The 22,214-nt window shown below is 37.9% G+C and overlaps 1 protein-coding gene across 1 annotated transcript; it reads right to left on the bottom strand.

The window, feature by feature from the left end:
• Positions 1-2,293: 2,293 nt before the first annotated feature.
• Positions 2,294-3,329, bottom strand: LOC149254431 (uncharacterized). Its single transcript, XM_089457032.1, has one exon. The coding sequence runs from the start codon at positions 2,946-2,948 to the stop codon at positions 2,565-2,567; it is 384 nt and encodes a 127-aa protein (XP_089313158.1). The 5' UTR covers positions 2,949-3,329; the 3' UTR covers positions 2,294-2,564.
• Positions 3,330-22,214: the final 18,885 nt, after the last annotated feature.

Genomic DNA, 22,214 nt, shown 5'->3' on the forward strand with positions numbered 1-22,214 from the left:
TCGGGTGGAGGGCTGCACGAAGGCGCCTGCTCGTGGTGAAACGAGCTCAGGTGGAGGGTGAACGAAGGCACCCGCCCGTGGTTGAAACGAATCGTGTGAGGCTTCATGGAGGTGTGCCTGACGGTTGGAAAAATGAAGAATTCGGAGGTGTGCCTGACGATTGGAAAAATGAAGAATTGGCTAAGTGTGGATTGTGAGAGTGACCACCGTGCAAGGCATGCACAAGGTGGGCAGCTCATGGGCAAGACACGAATTCTGAAATTTGTCTAAGTATAAAACTTGGAGTTGCCAAGGTATACTTGTATTTTTATGAAATATTGAAAATATATTGAAATCGGGCAAAACTCTTATTCAGGGAGTTGCCCCTCCCTTTATAATGTTGCAATTGTGTTCTTTATGTGTAATTGCTGTGGTTAATGAATGTGTATGGGTGTTACATTAATATAAAGGCTAATAATAACACTTTGTGAATGAAAAATAAAACTAAGTATCGAATGTTAAGGCGTAGTCCATGAACATAAGTATTGGTGAAAAGAAAGTGTTTGGTGGTGTCGCACCTCGCTAAGAATCACAAGACTTTAAGCAAAGGGTTGCATGGAGGTGAAGAGCGCTTTGTCGGAGACGACCCTGGCCCCTATGTCCTCAAGAGTTCGAATGCGTGATGGGTGTGTGGGCTGTTGGGAGAAGTTACGGCGTCTTCAACAGACCCTATCATGAAGAAGAAGGAAATTAGAAAATGGTGGAAGTTACGTTGGGCTGCTAACATATGTAGATGGTCGAAACTCGCATGAATGAACCATGTTGGCAAACATGGGTTGCACAGTGAGATATGGTGGCCCGTCTTGATGGAACGGTGTAATTTATGTTGCAGTGCTAGCATGTTAAAACTTGGTGGCGCATCCTCATCTACACCTTCCAATTTCGTTTAATAATCTATGTTGCATGGCTTGCATGTTAGAATTTGGTGGCGCAGCCTCATCTACACCTTCCAGTTTATTTTAATTATCGTCCTCATCAAACCGTGTAATTTATGCATATCAGAATTTGGTGCCTCAATCTCGTCTCCACCTTTCAATTTAATTTATTATTAATTATTTGAGTAGTAGTACCTCATCATCATTTATGACTCTATCGACAATAATATTTTTAATAATAATTGAAATAAAACCTTGTTGGGTATCTTTTTCAAATTATGTATATATAATGTAATTTGATACTCTTATATGATTACATTGTTTATACGATTACATTGTTCATTCAGGAAAGACCTGAACTCAAAACTTGGAGGACCAAAGTCTTGGCTCACAGGACCATTGCCAGTGCGAATGCCTCACCCTCCCAGTGTGAATGTCTCACGACCATGTGAGGCGGAACGGAAATCTTCTGAACTCCGCATTGAGACCCAACACCGGGGCAGTGTTGTTCCACATTCAAGAAATCAATGGCGCCACCGATAATTTCAGGGATGCCAATGTCATTGTCCAAGGAGATTTTGCAACGGTATCAGATTTTATTGGACGGAGGTGGACCAAAATAACGTCCCGATGAACCATATTTGCGCAGCCATCACCCATAGAAACACTGTGTATATGAAAATAAAACAATATTTTCCTAGCCAAACCGATAGAGTAAACACTTTGTGTATATGAAAATAGGTATATTAATCAATATCAATATTTGTTTATATCAACTGTCATCCCTAGCTATGAACTTCATCCTCCCCATTCGCCATGTGCGGAGAAGAATTGTTCCACAAGTGATATAAAGCCTACAATTCTTCTCCTTGATTTGCAATATCTATAATTCTTTTATTAGCTAAAAAAATCCTTTTAAAAGCCATAATTTCATGTCGAATTGATTTGCAATATCTATAATTCTTTTATTAGCTAAAAAATCCTTTTAAAAGCCATAATTTCATGTCAAAATATTAGTAATGATAATTTTTATTATTACGAATTATCACCTACAATTCTTCTCCTTGATTTGCGATATCTATAATTCTTTTATTAGGTTAAAAAAATCCTTTCAAAAGCCATAATTTCATATCAAAATATTATTAATGATAATTTTTATTATACTTTTTATTGTTACGAATTATCACCTATAATTCTTCTCCTTGATTTGCGATATCTATAATTCTTTTATTAGGTAAAAAAAATCCTTTCAAAAGCCATAATTTCATATCAAAATATTATTAATGATAATTTTTATCATTACTAATTATCACCATGAGACTTAAAAATACAAAATTCAAGAGAAGTGAAACTTACGAAAAAAGCACTTTCCTCGCACCATTACTGAATTTGAATAATGTGCATGTAAAAGATGAAACTTTCACTCCGTCAGAAATGGAGCCGTTTGAATGGCTCACACAGCATCCCTTTGAATGTCCCTTACAAAGACCCCCATGACATCCCTTTGAATCTCCCTTACAAAGACCCCCATGACAGGATGGGTTAAGGGAAGCGATGCCCAGTTTTAAATGAGATTGAGCTTCAAAAGCTTCCAAACGGATTTTCTGACCCCACCGTACTAATATTCCACACAACAAGCGAGGCTCTTCTTTAGCAGCCACCTCTGGGCGAGGAGGATGAATCGAGGCTCTTCTTTAGCAGCTGCCTCACGGCCCCAATATATCGCACAACTCGGTTAGCCCTGAAGTTCATGTAGAAGGTCATATGGGCCTCCAGCGCCTCTTCCATCCCAATAAGCCCATCCGATTTTGAGAGCTCATCCTTCACAGCTTCGCCGCACAGCCCGCACACCCATCGCCCATAGAACTGTTCCTGTACACGGGCTATATATGCCACCGTGCACTCTTCTACCAGCCCGCAGCACTCGCAGGCTGCGAATTTGACCTCGGAACAGGCCTTAACAGGATTCGAACTGACAACCTTGGGAACGTAGGTGCCGGGGGCCGTTTCGGACAAGGCACCTCTCTCCTCCATGTGGTCGTCCGCTTAAATTCCTTGGCTGAAGTTTCTCCTGCTCTCTGTTACAGTTGGTGTTTACTGAAATTTGTGTTTCCTTCTTCCAAACGCTTTGCCTTCCGTCTTTTTCATCTGCAAATACATAGGTCAAATGTAAACATTGCCAGAGCCTTTCGGAAAGCACAGCATCCAAAGACTGTCTGCTTTTTCGGCTTTCAAGCTGACGACGGGACTAGAACCCCCGACCTGAAACTGCTTTGGAGTGTTCTGATGGATTCGGTCTCTTCCTTATGTGAATTCCGAGCCCCTTCTTCCTCTAATAATTGAGCGGAAAGTTGGTTAGGGAAAACATGGTCCACGTTTAACCAACAGGATGCCCTTAGATAAGTGAGGACCCCAATTAACTCTTGCTCTTGTTGTACTTAAACATCGTGGATAGACGACGTTGTTTAATGGAGGGTCCACCTCCGCATTTGATTTTTGTTAACGATTTCACTGTCAATCTCTCTCTGTAGCAAGAAAATTATTCGCCTACGTTATGGCGGGCTGTAACGTTTTCCATGAGATCAATCTTTACATCATTTTCACGTTTTCCAAGGGATTCATCATTTTATTTCTTTTCAACTGCCTCGTTCGCACGCCATCTAAATCGGTTCTATACTCAATGTTAATATTATTGTTTAATATAATCAGTACTTTTTATTATTGTTTTATCTTGAAGGATTTCTTCTGTATATATATATACATATGTATATGTGTGGGGATAAGCATTCTTTATAGATTTGTTGGTGAATTTTGATGTTTTTTTAATTTTTTAAAAATATATTTAAAAACAAAATGAAATTTTAATAATATTTTTAAAAATAATAAAATTTGTTATAATTTAATAGTTAATTAACAAGTCAGGTCAATATTTATTTGTACACATGAATTGTGTGCATATAATTTTTAGTTTATTTGATTGAAATAATATTTGTAAACATCCAAATTTTTTTTTATTGAAAATTTATATATATTTAAAATTTCAATTATGTTTTTATTTTAAATTTTAAATTATATTTTTATATTAAAATGAATTGATCAATTCAAAAAAAAAATTAACTATAATTAAGTTAGGATTTTTTTACTATAATTGAGTTAGAAATATTGATTCAACTCATATAATTTAGTTATTCAAATATAAAATAAAATATATCTTTAATTAAAAGTTTATATTTAAAATTTAAATTATTTTTTATTTAAAAATAAAATACTATATATTTGATATAAAATCACATTTTTAGTTAACATAAAGTAATTTATTAAATTTTTTTATTATTTTTGTTATTTTTTTTGTCAATAATTTGCGTTCCCAATCTTTTATTATTTTTGTTATTTTTTTTAATAATTTGCTTTCTCATAATAGACTAAGATTAAAAAAATATAATTTCCCACTTTCTGGTTTACGAGCTACTATTATAGCGATACGAGGCTTAATAGAGGGAGGACAATTAGAGGGACTTAGAAATACACCGACTGGCATGGCAACATGTCAAAAAGATTATAGGGTGCCCCCCTTACCCCAGATGTCACTCCCCTAAATTGGCGGTAGTCTTTCAACCACTCTATAGCGAGGTGCGACACCACCGACCCTTTTCTTTTCACAAATACTCATGGTCATGGACTACACCTAACATTCGTACATAATCTATTTTTCGTTACCAGGTATTATCCTTACCCTTTATACAAGATGAAACCCATACACATTCATCATAAACAACAATACATGAACAATTGCACAACAGTATAAAGGGAGGGGAAACTCCCTGCAATATGAGTCTGCCCGAATCAATATCTATATAATCTTCAATTTTCATAACATAAGCTAAATCTTGGAGGAAACCCCAAATTTACACTTAGCCAAATTTTCACAACTTTGGCAAACTCGGTTGCCCAGCTCGTCGGCACCTCCGAATGGTCGCCACATGACTCGCCCAATACTTCGTTCACCTCGTCACACGCTCGTGTCGTTTTCCCAACTCGGGCGCGCTCGTCGTTTTCATGTCGCCTCACCCGGGCGCCCTCCACATGAATCACACCTCCATTCACCAAACCGACACTTCCTTCATTTTCCACCGGCACTCGGCACACACAACCACAGGTCGCCCTCACCTGGTTCACCAAGTCGTTCAGCTTGTGCACGGGACACCCAACTCGAGTTGCCCATTTTGCACGACCAACCTTCACAAGTTTCGTTCAGCTTGTGCACGGCGCACCCTACTCGGGTTGCCTGTCCGCACGACTGACCGTTTCACCGTGCACAGCACGCCCTACCTGGGTCACCCATTATGCACGACGACTTCACCCGGCTGCCTTCCACCATTTGCCTGATGCCCTACCCGGTTGCCTCCTGAACGATGCACTGTGCCTGCTTGGTTACCTTCACCTGAGGTGCAGGCTCATCCGCCCAACCGCAGAACTCCAAGATATGTAATCTCCTTTATCGATTGATGCGTTGATGATGCTCCCAACTCCTCCAACTCGTTGCATATACATAGCATCCGTCCAACACTTGAACAGCCAACCGACCTACCTCTCATCGTTCAACATGTCTGCTTTACTTCCAAACTCGTCCATCAACACACCCATCTCCATGGTCGGCCGCCCCATCTGCTCCACGTCCTCCCATCAGCCCGCCCATCCATCAGGGCAGTCGGGACGGCCTGAACAGCTATAACTTAACCTTCACTCTTCTTCATCGCACTTTCCCCTAACCTCTTCGCACGACCTGCAGTTCTACTTTTGTGCCCTTGCACTCTGTTCACCGCAGCTCATCGCATGAGCTACGTCGTTTGGTTGGTCGCCCTCCCATCGCACGGACCACAAGGCATTACATCCTCCCCCACCTAAAATCATTGTTGTCCTCGACAATATCCCATCTCAGTAACCATCTGTCACTAAGACCACATCCATATCCTTGATCCATGATATCAACCAGTCCATACATCGCAAACATCCCTGCAACATATACCATATGACAATTTCCACCATGTGTCATCCCCTCATGTGAACTATTGCAAAGATACTCCATCCAACACAACATCCCAGTCGAAACCAAGACATCTATCTGACACAAACTCAGTGCACTACATGCCCCCATGTCATCGAACTGATTGGGTAGCTAATCCAACCGTAACGCTCAACTCATGAGAATGTACCTTCTCCATGCCACCGTTGGTTATTTCCTTCAGCATCCTATCACAATCTTGAACTCATCAAGAATCTTCTCCAAAACCATTCTCAGGTCCATAGAATCTCCATCCCGTCTACAACATGTCCTGATGCTAATGCCAAACCATTCTTGCATCATCTACCTATCATACCTACTCAACCTGTTTAAAGGACTCACTATCATGAGCAGCTAACAATGAGCCCCATCTTCTAAGTCATCTAAGAAGATGTGGAGGGAGTAGAGCCTGAAGGCTCTCCCTCATTGATCAACTCAATCCACCTGTTTGGATCTTCTATCTCCATCCTCTGTAGATATGCAACCCAATCCTCCTCCTGGACATTCGGTCTCACATAAACATCATCATCCTCATCCTCATCCTCAACTTCCTCTAACCTCCTAGACAAATCCAAGATACTATCGGACAATGTCTTGATAACCTGTGACTGTTCCGCAAGCTTTGCCTCAATAGTAGACAATCGCTTACACACCTCATTCATTCGCTTCTCGTCCTCCATCTGCATCACTGCCAATTTACACTCGAGTCTTGTCACACCAATGGGTACATCTTCCCTTCCATTGTAAATGTACAACTTCTTTAAATGTGGAACAATCATCGCCTCATAGTGTTTCAAAAACTCCATTCCCAGCACAGCTTCATAGTCATCAATCATCACTATTGTGAAGTTGACTTTCCCAGTCCACTCACCTAGTGTTGTGTCCACCTTTTCAGCCACACCAATCACGGAATCAGGAGGAGAATTCACTGTCTTCATCTGTGCCTTCTTCGGTACAAATTTCAGCCCAATCCTTCTCACAACATCTTCACTCATGAAGTTATGAGTAGCTCCACTATCCACCATAGTGAGTACATCTGCACTCCCAACCTTCATCCGAACATATTCCAAGTTGTTCCTTTCCGGGTCTCTTCGTGAGATCACTTCCGTAGCAGCTGCAACTCCAAGAATCTGCATCACCCCCACATAAGTCTCTTCTTTCTTCACATTAGACTATGCCACCACAGCCACTTTCAGTCTTGAAGGATAATTCTTCACTGTATGTGGTAACGCACATATCTAACACTTCAATGGTTTCTTCATCTTCGACTTGTCATCCGATTTTGAAGCATCATCTTTCGTACTCTTCTCCTTCGGCTTATCGAACTTCTTCTTTTTCTCATCAGAAGTTTCGTCATAATGCTCCACCAAACGATCGATAGCAGCAAAAACTTCCTCAAATGTTTTAATCTTCTGCCTCTTCACTTCATTACATGCCTAAGGTTTCAGTCCAATAATAAAGTTGAACACCTTGTCCCTTTCCACCATGTCTGGAAGTTCCAGAACTGCACTTGCAAACTCTCGCTGATATGCCTGCAGACTTCCCGTTTGCTTTATATACTTTATCTTCATCCTTGCTTCCCAAGTTTCATCCTGAGGACGAAAGTGGGTCTGCAAAGCCTTCTTCATATCATCCCATGAAGTTATGTCGTCAGCACCGCCATTGGCAATCTTATCCATCCTTCTTCGCCACCACATCTTAGCATCCTTCGTCAAGAACTGAGCAGCCACTTTCACCTTAGTCTCCTCATCAGGTAAACCCAAGCATTCCAAGTATTGCTCCATGTCCCATAGAAAGTTACCAAGCATCTTCGCACTTCTTGTACCATCATAAGATTCTGGTTCCTTGACTTTCACATGAGACACTCCTCCACATGAGTTTTGTCTCATGGCCTTCTTCAACACCGCGATCTCATCCTTCGCTCCGTCAAGAGTTTTCTGCAAGTTCAAGACTGTTGCCAAACCTTGATCTCTCACCTTCCCAATCTACTTAGCTTCTTCTTCTAATTGTGCATACTTCCATTCAGTATACTCGTATCATTCTCGGAGTTCATCGAATTCCTCTCTCATCTTCGCATTGCCTTCTTGATCTTTAGTGACCTCGGCCATCTTCGAAGTCCAGAAAGAATCCAATTCTTCCATCCTTTCCAATACCCGGCCCATGAAAGCTTCACCTACATTGAGACTAGACTCACCTGTCACAATCTAAGGTTCTCCTTCCATCTCAGCCATTTTCCTTCTTTGTGATCTAGTATAGACCATCCACCATTCACCTGAATCACCCTAATATACCTCCTGTTACCTGCAAAACTTGAATTTCAAGTCTTTGGCCTTTCGTAGAGTCAGCTCCTTGATTTAGTTCACCAGCTCTTCCACAAATCCCCTTTGCACTTCACCAAGTTTCCTACAAAACTTGGACCATCTCTGATACCACCTGTCATGCCCCTACACTAGCAGTAGTCTTTCAACGCTCTATAGCGAGATGCAGCACCACTGACCCTTTTCTTTTCACCAATACTAACAGTCATGGACTACGCCTAACATTCGTACTTAGTTTATTTTTCGTTACCAAGTATTATCTTTGTCCTTTATACAAGATGAAACCCATACACATTCATCATAAACAACAATACATGAACAATTGCACAATAGTAGAAAGGGAGGGGTAACTCCCTACAATATGAGTATGCCTAAATTAATATATATAATCTTCAGTTTTCATAACATAAGCTGTATCTTGGAGGAAACCCCAAATTTACACTTAGCCAAATTTTCACAACTTCGACAAACTCAGTTGCCCAGCTCGTCGACACCTTCGAACGGTCGTCACATGACTCGCCCAATAATTCGTTCACCTCGTCGCACATTCGTGTCGTTTGCTCAACTCGGCGCGCTCGTCATTTCTGTGTCGCCTCACCCAGGCGCCCTCTGCATGAGTCACACCTCCATTCACCAAACCAACACTTCCTCTGTTTTCCGCCAACGCCCAGCACACCTAACCACGGGTCACCCTCACCCAGTTCACCAAGTCATTCAGCCTATGCACGGGACACCCAACTCTGGTCGCCCGTTCCGCATGACCAACCTTCACAAGTTTTGTTCAGATCGTGCACGGCGCGCCCTACTCGGGTCGCCTGTCGGCACAACCGATTGTTTCACTGTGCATGCCATGCCCTACCCGGGTCACCTGTTCTACACGATGACTTCACTCGGCCGCCTTCCACCATTCGCCCGATGCCCTACCCGATCGCCTCCTGAACGATGCACTGCGCCTACCTGGTTACCTTCGCCTGAGGTGCGGGCTCATCTGTCCAACCGCGGAACTCCAAGATATGTGAGCTCCTTTGTTGAATGATGCGTTGATGATCCTCCCAACTCCTCCAACTCGTCTCATATACATAGGCGTCCGTCCAACACTTGAACGCCCAGCCGACCCACCTCTCATATTTCAACATATTAGCTTTACTTCCAAACTCGTCCGTTGGCCCGCCCATCTCCATGGTCGGCCGCCCCATCTACTCCACGTCCTCCTGTTGGCCCGCCCATCTGCTCCACGTCCTCCTGTTGGCCCGCCCATCTGTCGGGGCACCTAGGACTACCTAAACAACTATAATTTAACCTTCACTTTTCTTCATCGCACTTTCTCCTAACGTCTTCGCACAACCTGCGGTTCTACTTTTGTGCCCTCGCACTCTATTCAACGCAGCTCATCACATGAGCTCCGTCGTTCGGTGGGTCACTCGCCCATCGCACGAACCGCAGGGCATTACACCAGAGTTGGAAAGCAAGCACCCGGGAGACTTCACTAAGGATTAGTGCCTTATCGAAGTGGGGAAATTCAATACAACAAGGTGGAAGCTAGGTTACGTTAAATATCTTGCCCCCAAAAAAGGCGAGGATACGAGCATCCTCTATTTCATTGTGATCCAATGAAATAGGAGACTGTAGGGAAAGACCTATCAGACCTTACCTTGATGGTAAATTCTCATTTGACTTAGTGGGTGGCGAGGGGTGTTCATCGAGCAACCAATTCTTCCTGTCATTCTTTATATACGTATTCTCTATATACGTAATAACGCTTTTCCTTCTTCGAAACCTCTAGTGATAGTACCTTTCCCAATAATGGTAGGATTTTCTTTCAATATGTTATCTCATAGTAGGGTCTTTCTTTGGTACAGTGATGTGTGGTTTAACAGTAAGTTTACTTTGGTAAAGCTCAAGAGACTACAGTTCAAATCTCATTGAGTACATTGACCTGTTGTGATGGAGGAGCAGATTCCCCAGATTCCCTACTCCCGCTCTTGCTAAAATCATAGGATCTTAGTATATCTGCCTTGCAAGTAGTTGCGAATACTTCCTGCAAATGTGCTTTGGCAAACATCCATCCATCCAAGATAAATTGAGAGAGGAAGTTTCATATATTCGTGGAAGTGATAGGCTTCGAGTCCCCATCCCAAGTAGTTAATTAGGGTCGGAAATAGTAGTTAGTTAAGCCTTCTTCCTTCAAAGACAAGCCCACCTTGGGATGTGTATAATAGTAGTTGGTAAGCCAGAAAGTGGGAAGTAACTAATCGCCACATATCACTTCCTTTCAATTCCAAACTAGTTTACAGGTAATTGTGTGGAGTACTTGTCAGCATTAAAAAAACAGACGGTGTACATATACTCTGCATTCCGAGTGGTTTCAAGAAGTGGGCTATGCGATGTGGCAGAAAGAAAGATAGATTTAATGGTAATATCAATGCTCTCGTTTAGTCTTGCAAGGGAGCGCCCAACCCCCCCGGATCCCGCTCCCAATCCGCGCTCCAGGCGGGAGCGGGTCGGGAGCATGCTCCCTAAAAAAAATTTCGCTCCTTACCTTTTCGGGAGCATTTTCGAGAGCGTTTTGCCTTTTTTGCAAATTTTTTTTTAGTAATGTTCGAAATGCAATTTTTTTTGAAAGAAACAAATAATTTTTCAGTGGGGCAGCGTAATGATCAAGTCTATGTCCCTAGTATTGATATGCTATTCATTTTCTATCCTTTTACTTAAATTTTTAACATTACCATGAAATGACTCAGGATGTTTGAGAGTGGTTCCAACCTCATTGGATTTCATATGGAGAAAGTAGAATTTTAGATTTCATTCAAAATCCAGCAGACTTATCAGTTTTTCAGGATTTCAGGATTGGGGATTGCAATGTTTCCATTGAATTTTGTCATGTATTAGGGTATGGAACTCATATTTAATTAAGAGCACCAATCCCTCTATGTACCTTGATGTTAGTGACATTGGTTGTCGAACTCCTCTACCATGACCCTCCTAAAAATGTACGCATCACTCAAACAAAATCTTGACTTGACATGCTATGCTTTTTCTATCTTATGTTAATGATTAGAGGGTGATATTAATGACAAAGATCCCTATACAGATACAGAGGTAATGACAAATATACCTCTGGATATTAATGCTTAGAGGGTGATATTAATGACAAAGATCCTGACTTTCCAACAAGACTAAAAAATTAGACATTTCTTGTGGTGGCAAGAAGCCCAAGCATAAGAAATAGATAATAGATTTACCTCTCTTTTCTAGTTTTTAGTAGTTTTTATAACTATTGACTCGTTCATATTTATTATGATATTTTTTTAAACAATATATGACAATTTAAGTTTGAAGTTGGCAATTATAACTCATTAGTAATGAATTATGAATATGATGCTTCATGAAAGTTGAAAGTTGTTTCATTTCATTTCATTTTATAACATTTCATTTCATGTTAGATATTATTTGTTGTAATGGTTACACTTAGCTTACAAGTACAACTTTGGTGATCAATGATGATAAATGTTATATATTGAATTTTGAAAGCTTGAAACTTTAAGATTGATGAATCATGAGACTCAATATGTTGTATGTTACTATGTTACTAACTTGTGGATGTGGTTGATGAAGATTATAACTTCTAGATGATTGTTGTTATATGGTTCAATCTATGGTTTTTTTTTCATTATTCTACATGTTTTCGTTGACATATATATATATATATATATATATATATATATATATATATATATATATATATATATATATATATATATATATATATATATATATATAACACTCCGGGATTCGCTCCCAAATCGGGGGCTTATGAAAATGTCGCTCCTGCTCCCGTTTTCGCTCCTGCTCCCAAGTAACACTGCTCTCGTTGCATTTGTCCAAAGGCAACATGGGTTGCAAAGTGGGATATGGTGGTGCATCCTTATCTAATGGTTTGACTTAGGTTGCATGGCTTGTATATTGGTTGCTCAATCTCATCTTCACGATGGATAGAATTTTAATTTAATTACCAATAAATGGTAAGGATGTAACTTTATAAAATATTTTTAATAGGATATAGAAATTAAAGTCTTCTGATTATTTATAAAATGGTAATATTTTTATGTTTTTAATTAAATTTATTAATTCAATAAAATTATGATTTAGTTAATTTTTATGAGTATTTTTTAGATTTAAAATATATAATAGAATAAGTATTTCGATACTTATTATAAATATATGTTTATAGATATTTATTCACTATTTAATTTATATAATTATACTAACTATTAAATAAAATGGTAGAGATTTGATTTTTATTTTAAATTTACAAGGCAATTTTAATAATAGTTAATATAAAGAGCTAAAGTTTATTTCAAATATAGTTCTGTTTTTTTCTTTTTTCTTTATTCTTATTTCTTTTCAATTGAATAAAATAAATGTTATATATATGGAATGCAAAATGAGTTTTTTGAACATGTAATATTGATAAGCTAAGATATTGTAAGAAATTTTATTTTTAAATTAAGAATCTCCATGGCAAATTTGGAATAAATGTTACATGAATGTATATATGTTTAATTCATATATTTACTAATAATTAATAATAAACTTAATAATTTAAAGTAAAGTTATAATTTAATTTAGTTTTATTTTTATTTTTTTGTAATTTTGACTATATGTGAGATATGTTAAAAGATAAGCGTTTTGATGTTTATTGACTTTTGTCCATCATTTAATTTATATGGTTATATTGGAACTAATTATATTGCTCGAAGAGAAATGTAAAAGAATCATAACATATAGTTTTGTCCAAATAAAATTGATTTAAATTATCCTTTCTATACCATAGCGGATTTTATATAATTTCTACTTAGGATAGATCACATAGTCTCTTATTAAAATTTTAAATATTTTTTTTGAAAAGTTTGGTTTTAATTTGTGATGTTTTATTATTATTTTTAAATATATTTATAATTTAGTTTTATATTAAGTTAAGTGTAGAATTTCACTTAATCTGTTAAGTGTAAGATTTCACTTGAAATGTGTGGTTTTAATGTGTAACGTTTTGAGAATTTATTTTTTTAAATATATTTATAATTTAGTAATCTATATTAAATTAAGTGTAGAATTCCAATTATATAAGAATGTAATTATATTAATAAAACAATTGATATATTAATTAATGCCATTAAATTAAAAAAATGAAAATTGAAACCCATTATCATATATTAACTTGTTTATTAATATAATTAAGCTAATTGACAAATAACATGAATAAACTAGATTTTTTTTTTCATTTATAATTATTATTGTTTGGTTTAATTAAAATTTTCCTGCTACTTTAACTTTAATTTCTTTTAAATTTATTTAACAATTTAAATTATAAATTCACTTGAATTAAACAACAATACAATTTGTTTTTTTAATTCTTCCTTTACTTAATATCCATTTTATAATTGTTGAACTAATCTTGTATCATTGTCATTTTCCAATTTAAAAAAGAAAACAACTATTGTTGTATCATTGTCAGTTTCCATAAAAAAAAATTCAATTAGCAATATATAAAATAGTCCCAATTTCTAAAACTATCACTTCATGTATATTAAATCTTCATTATTAGTCCCTGCCATCTAGCAATGGCCAGGGACTATAGTAATCGAATTGTCAGGCGTAAGCATTGGTTCAACAGCTTAACAGTAACAAATAACCAAAGTTTGTAATCAAGCTCTGTATATTTTACACTGCAACCTCTTTCACCATCTTATTTGGCCTCTTCTCGAGGCGGGGAGGCAAAAACATAGGTTATATTCATTAGTTTATTTCCCATAAACTAACAATTGAATTAATCCTAACATTAATTCTGTAACATTTAATTTTTATTATTTTTTCATTGCTACCATTTTATAAAAATGTTTTATAAACTCTGGTTGCTGCATGAAGATGGGAAGACAGGTAGCTTGCATGAAGTTGAGTGTGGCGAGAGGAGGGCTCATGGTTGTGGCAAGAGGAGGCCTTGCATGAAGATGCCCATGTGTGTACTAAATTGACCTATTCATGTGTAGGTGGCTGGAGGCGAGGCACTTCCACAGGATGTACATGTCTTTCATACTCTAAGCTGTTGCTCCTATCTATTTTATTTCTCAACAATCTCCTTGCTTGTGGGCGTGCTAGGATCGTTGTCCATTTAGGATCTCTTCCCTCTCATCAGCCATCTCTGAGACTGTCTCGGCTATCTTAGCTATCTTGAGACTGTCTTTCATTCAGAGAGCTTTATCACTCTTTTTTAATGAAACAACACTCTTTTTTTAACGAAACAACAGACAAAATAAGAATATAGGGAGTTGAACCTTGATTAATTGTATATAGAGACGAGAGGTAGTATGTAACTTGGCGAAACTCTATATTATACGCTATTGTCCTTGATGCGGCTAATTATAATGGTGAAACTCTATACTATACGCCATTCACTGGATCAATAAGCTCATTGGCGTCATTCACTGGATCATTTACTGGTCTCTTTGTGCAATTGGGGCAGAAAACTGTCTCCCTCTCCATCTCTTCTTGCTTCTTATTAGCCTTAAGGGTATCGAGCCTTAGAAACTCCTGTTGTAGCTCTTCATGATGGCAGTATCACTGCTCGATGGTGGGATTTCTGTGCAGAGGGTGCAGATTAGTCAAGCTTATGTCATTTCATGAAAATCGCAGCGACATCAAGGTAATCTCCACAGGCTTTATTAGGTATATAATTCTTTCTTTTTAAATTTAGAAAATGTTCTGATTGCAATACAAAGTAAGGGTTACAAGTAGTGCTATTCATTACTAGTTAACTGGTGCCATTATTTAGATTGCGTGCAGACAAAGTCGGTTTCTTGAATTCCTGCTCCTGGACTTGCTCTTGCTGCTTTTCCCTCAAAGTAAAAGGCAGACAAAGTCGATTTCTTGAATTCCTGCTCCTGGACTTGCTCTGTGTATACAGTACAGACATAGACTTCATGCAATTACTGTAACAAGAAATATATTTCATATTAAAATGCACAAATATATTTCATATTAAAATCTGCATTTGGAGTGTAGCAATACAACAAAGTTTACAAAATTGGTTCAATAAACCTAGTTTACAAAGTTTACGAAATTTGTCTGAAATTGAAAAAATATGAAAAAATATCACTACATCATAAAGATTGGGAAATTGAAAAAAATATGAAAAAATATCACTGCATCATGAAGATTGGCAAAGCGGGGCATCTTATATTAATACACTCAGTCAACTTGCCTCTGCTCGCCACGATTCCTGGGGGATTCTTGTTGTGTAGGCCTTTGAAGCTGCTGTTTCTGTCTGTCTTTGTTGATGGTGAGGCTGTCTCTACCAGCCAGTCATTTCATGAAAATTCGCGGCGACGTCAAGGTAATCTCCACAAGATTTATTGGGTATATAATTCTTTCTTTTTAAATTTAGAAAATGTTCTGATTGCAATACAAAGTAAGGGTTACAAGTAGTGCTATTCATTACTAGTTACCTGGTGCCATTATTTAGATTGCGTGCAGACAGAGTTGGTTTCTTGAATTCCTGCTCCTGGACTTGCTCTTGCTACTTTTCCCTCAAAGTAAAAGGCAGACAGAGTCGGTTTCTTGAATTCCTGCTCCTGGACTTGCTCTGTGTATATAGTACAGGCATAGACTTCATGCAATTACTGTAACAAGAAATATATTTCATATTAAAATGCGCAAATATATTTCATATTAAAATCTGCATTTGGAGTGCAGCGATACAACAAAGTTTACAAAATTGGTTCAATAAACCTAGTTTACAAAGTTTATGAAATCTGTCTGAAATTGAAAAAATATGAAAAAATATCATTACATCATGAAGATTGGCAAAGTGGGGCATCTTAGATTAATACACTCAGTCAGATTGCCTCTGCTTGCCATGATTCCTGGGGGATTCTTGTTGTGCAGGCCTCTGAAGCTATTGTTTTTGTCTGTCTTTGTTGATGGTGAGGCTGTCTCTACTAGCCAGCTTGCAATTACCTTAACTAAGAGGATGGTGAGTCTGTCTCTACCAGCCAACTTGCAATTACCTTAACCAAGAGGATGGTGAGGTTGTCTCTACCAGCCAGCTTGCAATTACCTTACCCAAGAGGAGTAGTGGCATAAACAAAGGTGGCAGATCCGCTCTTTTCTGGTCGTATTCCCAGTCCCTGATCGAATTCCAAGCCCAGATCTTGATCCAATTCGAATTCCAAGTGCAGATCCTAAAAAATGCCATGATCGAATTCCAAGTACAGATCAAAAATATCCGGACACAAAAATGTCAGGGCAGTCAAGCTGAAACAACTGCTGTTGCTGCGGTTGCAATTTTGATAAAATGGTGTTTTTACAGTTTTTATTTTCTCTTACCACATGGTCATATTCTTCAGAAACATGAAAACATGTTTCATTTTCATGCGACATGCTTCATTTTCGTTTTCTATGAGCATGCCACATTTCATTTTAGTACCTTTCGTGTGATCCTGCTAGGCCGTCAGTTCAACGTCTTGCATACGATGTGTAATCTGCTATCATCCAAGACTCACATTGGTAGGCTAAGCGGGTTGCTTACACCTGTGATGGCGTCACCACTTGTAGCTGTCATTCGTTGTCATAAGTAAGCCCACTATAAACATGTGCTCTTATCACTGTACCAACGAATGCACTAATTGACCAAGCAAAAGTATTGATCCGTGATATAAATCCATAAGGAGTTGACCGAACCAAAATTACTACCTATACTCAAATAGTAAACTATTGGTTTCAATTTCGATTCAAGAAACAAAAGAACGGGCAACATAGAATCACTAGTCAATGAAAAGATTATGTTATATATATCTACTATTTCCGTATATGTGACGATGATACATGCCAAGTAACAAAGATGTTTTAGGTAAAATGCATTTCGGATAAAAGTCAATAAATCTATGCTTGTAATGTTTGGTACCTCTTAATTGATAGTTCCCAGCTGAACGTAAAAAAGTTTCTATTCTAGTTCCATAGTGTTTATAGAAGATGAAATTCAGTAAGACGGCATATTTGTAACTACTAAGAGCTACGCCCAATTCTAGTTACGCATCAACTATATTTTCCTCATGCTCACCTTAAACAATTGAAACCTATTTGAATGATTGAATTTGTTTTGCATCGCACGCACAGCTCTAACGACTTCTTACTGAGCATACAAAATTATTCTACATATGAAACCATATGAAACATTTCACATTCCAATGAAATTAGAGGGCGTATTTCTCAATTATGTTTTTTACCTAATCAGAGATCATTGGTGCTTATGGATCGATGGGCCTTGTTGGCTGGATGGGCCCACGTGGCTGATTTTATTTATTTATTTCTTTAATTTTTTTTTTTTATATCCAAAGAGTGCGCGGTTTAGTGGGGCCTTAACAAAATCCCAAAGGCAAAATCCCCAAGGCAAGGACTAGCTGCCATGCAGTGTCCCTTGTTAAAATATATGAATCCACTTTACTAGAATACTCATTTTCCAATGGTATTTTGTTGAACCTAAGTATGTTTATTGTATATATATACCTAAACAGTGAAAATTTTAAATTGTCATCACCACCTATGAACTTCCTCCCCCCATTCACCACGTGTGGAGTATCAACTTCCTGCTGCCCATTCATCTCGTGTGGAAGAAGTGTTCTAGAAAGATTATGGCTTAGAAGTCGTCTTCTCAATATGCAATATCTATAGTTCTTTTATTATATAAAAATTCCTTTCAGAATTCAGAGTTTCCTATCATAATATTATTAATACCATTTTAATATTATTATTATTATTATTATTACACGTTTGGTTTTATCTTAAAATTATAAAAAACACTTTGATTAGAACATTATTGAAACTTGCATGTAAAAGATGAAACTTTCCTCACTCACCTCGTCTGAAAAGGATCCCTTTCAATGCCTCTCGTAGCATCTCTTTGAATCTCCATACAAAGACCCTCATGACACATGGATTGTAGGGTAGTGATGGCCAGTTTTAAAGGAGATTGAGCCACAAAAGGTTTAAAATTGATTTTGTCCAGCTGGCCCCACCCCACTAATACCCCACACAACAAGAAGATATATAGACAAATAGATTAATCTCCATTACACAATTGATGGATTCACAAACACTAATAACGCTAAAGAAGAATTAACATGAATGGATTCACAGATTCATGACACGAAGGAAATCGCTTATTCCAACCCTCAAAAATTACAAGAGGAACTTCAGTCCCAGTTATACTAAACATTGATGCCCTCTGTTTTCAGTGATTTAATGACGATAACAAAAGCTAGAATAGTGTTGTTACTCAGAATTTTGAGTCGCTTCTTGTGTTAATGTAAAGTCCCCAGAAAAACTGTAAATATCTTTATTTTACCACAGTAAGAAACAAAATGGATAATTATTGTTATTATTTGTTGAGTTGAATAATATTGTTAATTATTGAAAATAGAAAATGATTTGAGTAATAGCAGATCTTGTAACTTCTCATGGAAAGAAGTTGGAAAAAGGCAGTTTCCGGAAAAACCCTAACTACCTCCCCTAGCTGTGAAATGCTCCAAAAGAAAAAGGAGTGAGGGGAGGAAAAACCGTGCTGAAATGTTAGAGGGTAAGGGCAAAAATGCTAAGTTTGGTGATGACCAGATAGCATAAGCACTGAGTGCGAGAACATGCTAAAGACAGAGGTCTTGCGAGCAAGCTTGGGGGGGGATTTGGTTCTGAAGACAAATCTCATGGACGGGTGGTTGAAAAGCAGTAGATAACAAAGGTGACTTCTACCATTGAGTTCTCTACTTCTTGGAAACTCAGGTAAGCAGTACTTCTATAACTAATATGTTGCACAGTTGAATTATGAGTCTTTATTTGTGAATGGAAAAGAAGGAGCCTTAACTCTGAAAAGATATTTGGAAAATATTAACAGTAGGGATATAATTTATATAGAACTGGTTATTTAAATGCAGGAAATAAAAAACAGTAGGGTATTAACTGTTCAACACTGGGTATTTCTTCTACAGTAAATATTAACAGTAGGAATTAATGACTTATTCAGAACTGGTTAATTATTTTTCTGGAAGACACTAATCGCAGAGATATTAACTGAGTAGAACTGGTTCTTTTATTTGCTAGAAAACTAATTGTAGAGGAATTATTATTTATCCTGAACTGGTTACTAAATCTCTTAGTTAAATTGTGTAAATTTGAGAACTGAGAATAGAATTTGAATAGCACACAAGACCCTAGTCAGGAAGAGAAACAATACTGAAGCTGCTAGTGCCACGAAAGATTAATTTCATGGGTTAGGCAACATAGATTTAAGCCACTGAAAACTGAAGCAAGTTTGAATAAGAGGACGAGGTCGATATAACAGAGAAATACAAGTGTATTTACACCAAAGCCGAACTGGGTAGCATCATTAAGGGCGTAGACTGCTAAATAATGGTTAAAAACTCTGTAAGATCCTCCTGGAACCTTGTATAGGTATGTAACCCTATAATGATATATTATCGGCAGAGTTACGTTCTCGAATTGGGTAATTAAAGTTTCAAGATACATAATCGAACAACGAAACGATTCAGTTACTCTGCTCCGCAGAAGTAAAATTCCAACCATATAAAAACTCAGAGCCACATATTAGAAAAAGCATTCGACATTTAAAGAAAGCGGAACAATGTTCACACAGAATATTTAACCCACATAAAATTGTACATGATCATCTGAGCAAAAAGGGTAGCATTGAAATCTTGAAAAAAGAGCATAATTAAACACATAGTAATTGAAGAACCGTGATTACATTTTGAAGAAACCCGTATTGATTTGGCACAAATATGAAACTTAAATGGATTCAGTTTTCCGAAAAGTTTGTTATTACAAGAAGTATCAGACCAAGACCAGAACCCTAACATGTAACCATTACACCGGTGTGGCCTTAGTTACAGGGCTCGCATCTAAATTGAAACCCTCAGCTAAACATGGGAAAATATTCATACAACTATTAAATGATAGAAGACAACTGCCAGAAAAAGAACTTTAACAAGTAGCTTGACAAAAGTATTTTGTTTAGCTATGGAACTGAAACACCAGATCTAGTACAACCTTGGAGAAACGATGCATGTAGCCATGAATTGTCCAGGGCCGCCAATAAAGCTTACCTGGAAACCCTCGAGCGTCGAAGACTGGAAGGGAAACCACAAAACTCCATGAACAACAACTTGAAGCCCACGAACCCGCCTCCAATATACCTGTAGTAGTATGCATGGCAAATTGCATCAACAAATAGGCTGGATATTAGGGAACAACTAAACAATGGCGAAATAACATAACTAAAAAAAGAAAAAATACCCATTGAACATCTTACTAAGGGTTAATCATCCCACGGAGGGAAACTCCACAACTCCACTACTGAGTTCTTCCAAATGCATCAAAAACCAAGGTCGGCAGGTTGAGCAAGCCAACAAAAGGAGAAGGAGAGCTGGAATGGGGCCAAGGAGCAAGGGAGAAAAATGAGTCGTAACTCTAGCAAACCAAGTTGAGAAGCCTTCCGGGAAGCGCCCAGCCTTGGGATCGAGAACCCAAATCCTCCACCATCGATGCGATGATAAATCCAAGGTATCCTGTTGCGGAAGGATGAGCCTGCCATGCCACGTTATCACGACAGAGCAGGAATTAAATGCCAAAATAAGTGGAAGTTTAGCTGGAGAGTGAACTGGTGTAAGTCCTTGGTAGAATTAACGCCAAATTAATGAGACTGTTAGTGAACAGTGGATAGGATTTCCCTAATTGCACGGATTCATAATGTAGCCCAGATATCGGTGACTTTAATCTTTTGAACAGTTTTATGATTCGTATGTATATTCATGCCCATGATATATTGCTACGGTAAATGAATTGTTACCATGTTGAATTTTTAATTTTTTTTCGTTATTTTTATAATATGTATGATGTGGTGATATGACAAGTGGTATCAGAGCTAGATTACAAAACTGTGGCCTCTGGCAAATGTACTAAGCAAGATCAATTAGTTATTGTTTTCTTTTGTTTCCTAGCTAATTGTTAACTCACTAACGTGTTAAGAACAGGAAAATAGGACAACAACAGATTATGAGAAGAACAGACAGTGTTCCACACAGGAATATGGCTGGCCTAGGACCTGCAACATTTCCTGAAAATAATCTTGAAATATGGGTGCAGTTAGGAGAGGAGGCTCGCAACACTAATCTTATAATATTGGAAACGGTTTAGGAATTAAAGAATGAGATGGCTGGCCTATAGGAGGACAATGCAAGATTAACGATGGAATAGGAAAATATTATGAAAAGCTTGTCTGATAAGCAGAATCAACGCCAGCCGATTCCCAGTCCTGAACAAGAATGAATGTCAGAAGAACAGGGTTACCACACAGAACATGAAGGAATAATAGGAGGGGAAGAGAATCGAGAGGAGAAGTCAGATAATATCTCTAATAACCCAACATCAAAAAGGTAGCAGATAGAATTACAAGGGGAGTTTCAAAAAATAAAACCGCCACTCTTCGATGGAGAGTTGGAGGAGGCAGCCGAAGCCTCGCTTATTAACATGAATAAATATTTTCAATTATATGAATATGATCACAACCTAAAAGCTTGGTTGGCCATCTTCTAACTGCAAGGAAAGGCCACTTTGTGGTGCGAGGAGGTCAAGATTGTACGAGAGGTAAGTGAACAAAATATAACCTGTGAGAAGTTCTGAAAATATTTCAAGGAAAGATATTTGACTGAACGATTTTACGACGAGAAAGTAAAAGAATTTCACGACCTGCGGCTTGGGCAGCAAACAATGGATGAGTTTATCACCCGATTTACCTCTTTACTCCGATATGTACCTTACATACAAGAGGAAAAGGCTAAGGTACAACGGTTCGTC

Source organism: Pinus tabuliformis, chromosome 7, assembly GCF_031772625.1.
Source record: "Pinus tabuliformis cultivar Carrire ecotype Pingquan chromosome 7, CPIR1, whole genome shotgun sequence".
Lineage (NCBI taxonomy): Eukaryota > Viridiplantae > Streptophyta > Pinopsida > Pinales > Pinaceae > Pinus > Pinus tabuliformis.